The sequence below is a fragment of the Eptatretus burgeri genome, chromosome 2 (genome assembly GCF_056783735.1).
Source record: "Eptatretus burgeri isolate ZD-2024b chromosome 2, Ebu_testis_v1, whole genome shotgun sequence".
Lineage (NCBI taxonomy): Eukaryota > Metazoa > Chordata > Myxini > Myxiniformes > Myxinidae > Eptatretus > Eptatretus burgeri.
The window spans coordinates 131,660,382-131,669,567 of NC_140962.1; the positions used below are offsets into that span (position 1 = coordinate 131,660,382).

The following is a 9,186-nucleotide window of genomic DNA, read 5'->3' on the forward strand; positions in this document are numbered from 1 at the left end:
GGATAAGTGTCCAACCCCCTTTATAAGAGCAATTGTAAATTAGCTCTGGTGTAACCAATCAACTTCAAAATCACACAAGTTAATTGGCGTCAACCTGGGTTAAATTTCAGTGATTCTGATTGTTTCAGAATAAAAACAGAGTGGATGAAAACATAACCTCCATCACCTTTAGTGGCAGAGGTAATCAGCTGTTCCTGTAGGTTTCCTCTGCCAGGTAGTGCATTTCACAGCAAAGACTCAACCATGAATCTCAAGGAGCTTTCAAAAGACCTCCGGGATAAAGTTGTGGAAAGGCACAGATCAGGGGATGGGTATAAAAATATTTCAAAGGCCTTCAATATCTCTTCGAGCATAATCAAGACAATCATTAAGAAGTGGAAGATGTATGGTACCACCAAGAGTCCAAGACCCTGCCTAGATCAGGCTGTGACTCCAAACTGGATGACCGAGCACAGAGGAGATTGATCAGAGAGGCCACTAAGAGGCCACTGGCAACCTTGAAAGAGCTACATGCCTTTCTGGCAAAGGCTGCTCACTGTGTGTTTGTGACAACAATATCCCAAGCACTTCACAAGTCTGGCCTGTGTGGTAGGGTTGCAAGAAGGAAGCCATTACTCAAAAAAGCCCACTTTGAGTTCCATTTGAGGTATGCAAAAAAACCACTCTGGAGATTCTGAAGCCATATGGCAAAAAGTTTTGTGGTCTGACGAAACCAAGATGGAAATTTTGGACTAAATGCAAAACATTACGTTTGGCAGAAACCGAACACAGCACATCACCCAAAGAACACCATCCCCACTGTGAAGCATGGTGGTGGCATCATGTTATGGGGATGTTTCTCATCAGCAGCAACTGGGGCACTTGTCAGGATAGAATACAAAGTGGATGGCACAAAATACAGAAAAATCCGAGAGGAAAACACGCTGCACTCTGCCAGAAAGATGAAATTGGGATGGAAGTTCACCTTTCAGCATGACAATGACCTGAAGCACACAGCTAAGGCTACACTGGGGTGGCTGAGGAACAAAATGATAAATGTCCTTGAGTGGCCCAGTCAGAGCCCTGACATAAATCCAATCAAAAATCTGTGGCATGACTTGAATATTGCTGTCCATCAATGCTTCCCACACAAATTGACTGAGCTTGAACAGTTTTGAACAGAAGAATGGACAAATATTGTCCAATCAAGGCGTGCAAAGTTGGTAGAAACCTATCCCAACAGACTCACAGCTGTAATTGCTGTTAAAGGTGCTTCCACCAAGTATTAACTCAGAGGGGGGACATTTATCCAGCCAAGATATTCTACTTCTGTATTTTTCACTAATTTTCTGAAATCTGTATAATTTGTTTTTCATTTGGAAGTTGTGGGTTACGATGTGTCAATAAAGGTGGAAAAAGTCTGAATTAATGTAATTTAATTCCAGGCTACAAGGTAACAAAAGGGGAAATTTTTGAAAGGGGATGTGGACTTTTAATAGGCACTATATATCATCATCACACCATTTTAAAGCCTTTTTCCCTGAGCAGGGGTCAGCTTTTTGCTGGCTCCAATCATGGTACCCTTTCTTGTGGCAATGTTTTTACGACCAGATGCCCTTCCTGACGCCAACCCTTTAGTTTTTAAAGAAGATTTTAAAGAAATGGAAGAAGGAACGTGAAGGTCAAATGGAGGCATCATCCATGCCAGATTCACACGCATCAAGAAAGTAGAGAATTAGAAAAGATAACAATTCTGATTGAGAGAGACAGACACAGAGACAGAGACAGAGACAGAGACAGAGACAGAGAGACAGAGAGACAGAGAGACAGAGAGACAGAGAGACAGAGAGACAGAGAGACAGAGAGACAGAGAGACAGAGAGACAGAGAGACAGAGAGACAGAGAGACAGAGAGACAGAGAGACAGAGAGAGAGAGAGAGAGAGAGAGAGAGAGAGAGAGAGAGAGAGAGACAGAGACAGAGACAGAGACAGAGACAGAGAGAGAGAGAGATAGAGATAGAGAGAGACAGAGACACAGAGAGACACAGAGAGACACAGAGAGACACAGAGAGACACAGAGAGACAGAGAGAAACAGAGAGACACAGAGAGACACAGAGAGACAGAGAGACAGAGAGACAGAGAGACAGAGAGACAGAGAGACAGAGAGACAGAGAGACAGAGAGACAGAGAGACAGAGAGACAGAGAGACAGAGAGACAGAGAGACAGAGAGACAGACAAATACAGCAATGAAAATGATAAGATTACATGACAGAACAATGGCAAACAATGCAACAAATACCTTGTTACCCCACCCAAGACAACAGCACCCAAGGTCATTCCTGCACAGCCCAGAAGCCACCAGCCAACCGCCGCATTTCTTGCCCCATGAACACAGTCTGTCCCACGAGATCTCACCCGAATAACCTCGCGTATTCCTCCTGCTATCCTGGTTCGCCATGTACATCCTAAATCCAAGCGGGATCTCAGAGGACCAAGTTGGTGACAAAGGGAGTTCTGAAGGAGGAAATAAAAGGATATAAAATGTGAGAAAAGATGGTGCCATGAAATACAAACAAGGAAATTAAAATTATTTGCATCTTTGAGTCAGTATTTCAGTCTTTTTAGACGTTTTATACAAGTTGAAGCTCATGGAGGAGCCAAAACAGAGAACGGATCAGGACGCAACAGAACAAAGTGAACAGTAGAAGGAAAGGGGGAAGCAAACAACAGCAGGTCCGAGGGACAAAATTGAGAGAGAGACTTTGAAGACAACGGATGTGAGGAAGAACGAGGACCCGGAGAGAACGCAACATGGATACATAAGGAAACTCTCAGTAACAAAAAAAAAGGAAAGTTGGAAATCGATGGGCTTGGAGGGAGTTAACGGAGGTTGATGCTGCTTTTAAAAAGGTCATGGTTATTGATGGGGGATGATCAGAGATGGTGGTGAAAATCTGTCTTGAAAACCTTGAGGGAAAGATGAGATTGAAGAGGATATGAAAATTTATTCCACAGGTTGGAAAAAAAGAGGAACAAATGAGTGGAGGTGAACAGTGATCCTGGATTTAGGTAGTTTCACAAGAAGGGGTTTGATGGTGGACCATTTGTGCCCTGAAAATGGAATTAGCAGAGGGGGTAAGACCAGAAAGGAGGTGGTAGAAGACAGAGAGACCACCAACCAATCTCCAATGGGAAGGTGATAGGTGCATCGACTCGGCTTCATCATGGGAGATTCAAATAATCTTGAATGGCTTGGTTTCTACGGCATCAAGCCGAGCAAGGTGTGCGCAGTGAGACCCAAGAGATTGATTTGAGGTACCATACTCTTTCGAGGTTGGTGCTGCCAAAGCAGTTTCATGGCAAGGATTACACTGGGGGGGTTTGCCAGTGCCTTTTTTAGGATTGTTTGTCCATGCTCTATCCTCTTAAATGCTGAATGAACTTTTTCAAGGAGGATTGTTAAGAAAGTAGATGGGAGTGTTTGCCAGACGATCCTTTCGGAGATTTCGCGTCCTTTGTTCTCCCTCCCCGTTTACATCGTAAATACGCACATGAAGTCACTTGTATTGGTCTCTGAGTGATTTGAGTTGTCCTGATCGCAAATGGCTTTCGTCATCAATTGTCCGCTAAAGGATCGATAAGGTTTGGCACAATTAGCGTCCTCAAGGAAAGCACCCAACATCCGACGCAGAGACCACTCAAACTGCCAGTTGGGTGCCAGGTGTGAGGGAGTACCAGCATGCCTATCAGCTCAAACCTTTCGATGTTTCATGATCCATTCAACAGTCACCTTGGTCATCTTAGACTGAAGGAGAAAACTTATCAGGAAGACATGGTGATTGTAAATATGACAGTTCTGAAGGCCAGCTGTCCAACCAATGGGTGGAATGGAATATTACATACAGATGGACGAACAAGCAATATATAAATATAGAAATATATGTTTTTTACAGCCATTTTTCCCTGCTGTGCAGGGGTTGGGCTTTTTCTTGAGGCAATGTTTTATGGCCGGATGCCCTTCCTGACGCCAACCCTGGTCGCCTCTTACGACACACAGGGATATGGTACACCTATTCTAACCGGGGCACACACCGGGACCAGTACACTGGTACTCATTTTGACGACCTCGGAAGGATGACAGGCTGAGTCAACCCCCTGGTGTTAATTCAGCAGCCAACGGGGCTTGAACTCAGGACCCTGGGATCCCAAGCCACCACCCTAACCACTAAGCCAACACCAGGCTTTCATCTTTCGGCTGCTCCCGTTAGGGGTCGCCACAGCGGATCATCCGTTATGATCCGCATACTGATTTGGCACAGGTTTTACGCCGGATGCCCTTCCTGACGCAACCCTGGTCGCCTCTTACGACACAGGGAACAGGATTTGGGTTTCGCCATGATTCCGGGCTGCTCTACACCCTGCCCAGTGCAGAGCCCCCGTCCTCAAGCGATCCTCCAACCCAAGCCTCCGAGTAGCCGGATTACAGGCGCACGCCACTATGCCCGGTCATATATATATATATATACATATACATATACATATATATATATATATATATACATATACATATACATATACACACACACACACATATCTACGTATATAGATATAACACACACACGTAAATGCAACCCGTCGCTTCGCTGATGGGGATATTAAGGTGGGGGGAGGGGGGAGGAGGCAGAGAGGGGACGGGAGGGGGGGAGGAGGCAGAGAGGGGGAAGGGAGGGGAGGGGAGAAGATGGAGGGAAGGGAGGGGAGACCAGGAGTGGATGGAGAAGGGGGGCTAAAAAGGGGGAAGAGTGAGGAAGGGGGGGGAGTGGGGAGCGATGCCTCACCAAAACGTTGCTATACACTGTGGGAGGGAGAGGTGTGAGAGAGAGGAGAGAAGACAGAAGAGATGTGCGAGGAAAGTGCTGCATTTTTTTAGGAGGGGGGAGCAAGAAGGGGACAGAGAGAGAAAGAGAGAGAGGTGGAGGTGGGGGGGGGAGAGAGAAAGGTAAGGGGTGGAGGTCTCCTTGTTATGTTTAATGACCTCACACAAAAAAAAAAAAAATCAATGTCAGCCAGCTGTACACACAGTCACGCAAGAGTTTATAATGTAATCCGCTGGCACAATTGAAAAAAAATTTATGTCCCAGTTCTAGAAAATTTGTGGGAACATGAACCAAAAGCAATCACCGAAAACATGGTAGTACCGAACGCTCACGTACAACATAATGATCCCATCGAGCGTGAACATTGAAACCAAAGCGTTGCGACCAGATATCATTCTTAGGTACAAAAAAAAGTGAAGAAGGCATTGCTTAACGAAGTATTATCAGCAGTGATTTTGGATGTGATTAGCAGGGAATGATGAAGAAGAACCTTACAGTGATCTAAAAAAACCATCCCTGGGAATTTTACTACAAACAAACTACAGTTGGAAGCTCCTCAAAAGAGCCCTTATAACAAAACTTTAAGAATAAAACTTCACACTTTGGTGTACGATTCATGACAGCCCTCACAAAATGGAGGTGGATACTTTGAGACCTGGGAGGATTCCGTTCCACCTTCTGAAACCTGGATATGGAGATAACAACCAACAACCAACAACAAACAACACCCACACCAGTGCCAAGTGCAGTTGTGGTAATACAGTTTACACACACACACACACACACACACACACACACACACACACACACACACACACACACCTGATGACTTCTGAGTCACAAAGGGCTTTTGGTTTAATTGTGCAACAACAACAACAACAACAACAACAACAACAACAACAACAACAACAAAATGACCTCCACTTGTACACCTCTTGGATAGCTAGCTGCTGCTGTATAACCAGGTCGAACAAGGACCTCCTGAAGAAGAAACCTTTGACACAGAAGTCGGTTGGCCATTTTGCCCATCATGCCTGTGCTTTATCCCACATCACCTTCACTTGATATTTAAAATGACTAGTAGTCTATTCACGAATAAAACTCCCTTCTTCACATCAATGTAGTCTTCCTTGAACATCTACGAGCAACGTTTCAGATCTACTCGCAAAGTTGTTGGTCGGGGCACCGGCACACATTAGCCTGCTCTTTTCGAGAGACGCCGTGGGAACTTTTTACATGCACGACCTGTAAAGTGGAGCCGGCACAGCCGACTCTACGGCGCACGTCCCAAGCATGAAACACGGCGTATCCTGGCAGCACTACACCTGGACGGCAGGTCATTAGGTCATTAGGTCATTAGGTCATTCGGTCGAGTGACCGAACCGGCCCACGGCCACAACACGCCTCCATTTAAATATAACTAGCAGAGGCCGTGCTATCAACCGCGGCCTACCCCCTTCAGGACATTCCCATTCATCTTTATTCATTAATATTATAACAATGGTTCCCATTGCTGGATTATCCTGCTCAAGTACAATACAAGCTTCTCACCCTGAGACGATTGCAGAAGAGCAGATACATCGTTTGATTTGATTAAGATATTCAGCCGGTGATTTGAGGGTTATTCAAACTTCACAACGGACCTGCACCGTTAAATAGTTCGATCGTTTGTCTTCGTTCTTATTCCATTCGACGTTCGAAGCTCTTCCGGTGGAAATATTCCGTCTGAAAATACGACGGATCTGAATTTTTTAACGCGTTTTTTTTTTTTTTTTGGTCATACACTTTCACGACGCATTGTTTCGATACCGCACGAACTAACGTTGAGCACAATAATTGAAAACTTTTATTTTTAAATCAACGTTGGAAAAAAAAAATTTTTATTTTAAAAACGCCGATCAAATGCGGCTTGCTTATACACCGCCTATTCATAAGTTATCATTCAGAGACAAGCAACGGGGAAAGTAATCGTGGATCCTGATAAAGGTAATGAAATGAGAGCGAGAGATGAACCTTCAGAGTTTAGGCTTTATTCCATTTGATTGGAGCCGCTTCTGTGGGCACACCGGGGAATACAGGTTCAGCTAGGAGTACATAAGCAGTAACGTATACATGTGCAGTTAATCATCGCAGAATAAATCCGCGTAAGCACGGAGTTCGATATAATCTCCATTCTCACCAGTCAATGAGCACCTTCAGTTAACGAGCATCAAGTGAACAGCCGATGTAAATGGCAATGCCCCGGGGACAACCACCCCGCACCGCGGAGACCTCCCCTTATACGCGAGACGCACAACATGTGATCCCGCGTCATGTCCCTCAATTCACCTCAATTCACCACATTCTCCTCACCTTTAAAATGTAACTAGGGGCCCATCTTACACACCATGATTGCTTTAGCACTATAGGAGTATACATTTCAAGCAACGCGGACTAATAGATCTACAGAAGCATACATGACAAGCAGTGATTATTTTGAGTTGTAGGAGCATGGAAATGAGCATCGATATATGATATAATGAGCATATGGGAGCATGAGCAGCGAGAATGCCGATAATCCCCTTTACAGATTGAGTCGTCGAGGGGGCCTTATTCGTCGACCTCTCCGGGAGTAAATGGCAGTTTCACTTGAGGGAGACTCCCGATCCTCTTGGTGAGCCTCGACTTGTGCCGGGGATGACTCCTCGATCGCTCTCGGGTGGAACGCGGCAGCCCCGTCGCCCGGTGGAGTTCCTGGGGGGGGAACACCTGGGGAGGGGATGTCAGAAGGAGTGCCAGAAGGTGGTGTACCTGCGGGAGGAGTACCTGAGGGAGCCAGATGGCGAACCGACACAGTGGTCTCCCTGCCATCCGGGAGCCTGACATGAGCATACTCTGGATTAGTGTCAATGAGTTCGACCCCCTCCACCATGGGTTCATACTTGCTTTGTCGTACCGGGCGTTTCATGAACACTGTTCCGGGATGGGTCAGCCAGTTGGGCACCGTTTGACCGTCAACATAACGTCGCTGGTGAGTAAACATACGTTCGTGAGGAGTTGCATTGGTGGATGTGCAGAGCAAAGAGCGTATGGAATTCAGAGCGTCGGGAAGAGTAACCTCCCACCGCTCGGGGCCCAGTCCTCTCGATTTCAGCGCCAGAGTTACGGCTTTCCAAATAACTCCATTATACCTTTCCACCTGACCATTACCCTGTGGGTTGTAACCCGTCGTTCGACTAGTTGCTATGCCGAGCTCTAGTAGGAATTGTTTTAGCCCGGCCGACATGAAACACGGCCCTCTGTCTGAATGTATGTACGAAGGTCTCCCAAACATAGCGAAGAGGTCAGAGAGACATCTCACGACAGTGCCCGAGGTCATATCCGAGCACGGAAATGCGAAAGGGAACCTTGAATATTCATCAACAACGGTGAATATGTATCTGTTGTCTGTTTCGGTCGGCAGGGGCCCTTTGAAGTCGATATTTAGTTTCTCGAAGGGGGAAGTGGCCTTGATCAGTCTGCCAGGAGCGGCGCCATAGAATCTGGGTTTTAGTTCAGCACAAACAGGGCATGAAGCATTCATTTGTTTAATATCTTCAACAGAATAGGGAAGATTTTGTCTGCGTACGAAATGTGCCATCCTGGTTACCCCTGGGTGGCACAGAGACACGTGTAGGTCTTGCAAAGCCTGACTGATTGTTGCCGAACTGTAGACCCGAGAGAAGGTGTCTGCAGCAGGGTTTTCCTTCCCGGGCCGGTAAACAATGTCGTACCTGTAGCAAGCTAGGTCTATCCGCCATCTCATAATTTTTTCATTCTTAATTTTCCCGTTATTTTTCCCATCAAACATGAATGCCACGGATCGTTGGTCCGTAACGAGCGTGAAGTGGTTTCCCAGTAAATAATGTCTCCATTTCCGCAGCGCTTCGACGATGGCGTACGCCTCCTTCTCTATCGCTGAGTGTCTCTGCTCGCTTCCAGAGAGAGTTCTCGAGAAGAACGCGACCGGCCGCCCAGACTGATTAAGTGTAGCAGCTATCGCGTGATCTGAAGCGTCGGTTTCCACCACGAAGGGCACTGAGCTGTCGATCGATAAAACCACGGACTTACTGATATCATCCTTGAGGTTGTGGAAAGCTCTTACAACAGCGGGATCTGGTGGAAAGTTTTTGCAATGCACTAGGGGATGTATTTTCTCGGAGTATTGCGAAATCCATCTCGCATAGTAAGCGAACATCCCGATCACCCGGCGCATTGTCTGCAAGTCCTGAGGTGGTGGAAGCTCACGTAGCGGGCGCAATCGTTCAGGATCAGGCTTAATTGTGCCATCGGCTATCGTGTAGCCGAGG

General features: G+C 46.3%; 1 protein-coding gene across 2 annotated transcripts in view; it reads right to left on the reverse strand.

Moving 5' to 3' along the window:
* The window catches only part of COX15 (cytochrome c oxidase assembly factor COX15), a 23,670-nt gene extending 17,066 nt beyond the window's left edge, over nucleotides 1-6,604 (reverse strand). For both annotated transcript variants that reach the window (XR_015055451.1, XM_085871256.1), the window contains exons 1-2: nucleotides 6,410-6,604; nucleotides 2,281-2,495 (exon numbers count right to left, since the gene is read on the reverse strand). Coding sequence is in view for 1 of the 2 variants with exons in the window: in XM_085871256.1 (XP_085727382.1) it covers nucleotides 2,281-2,495; nucleotides 6,410-6,439 (245 nt within the window). In the remaining variant the exon portion in view is untranslated. The remainder of the gene's footprint in view (nucleotides 1-2,280; nucleotides 2,496-6,409) is intronic.
* Nucleotides 6,605-9,186: the final 2,582 nt, after the last annotated feature.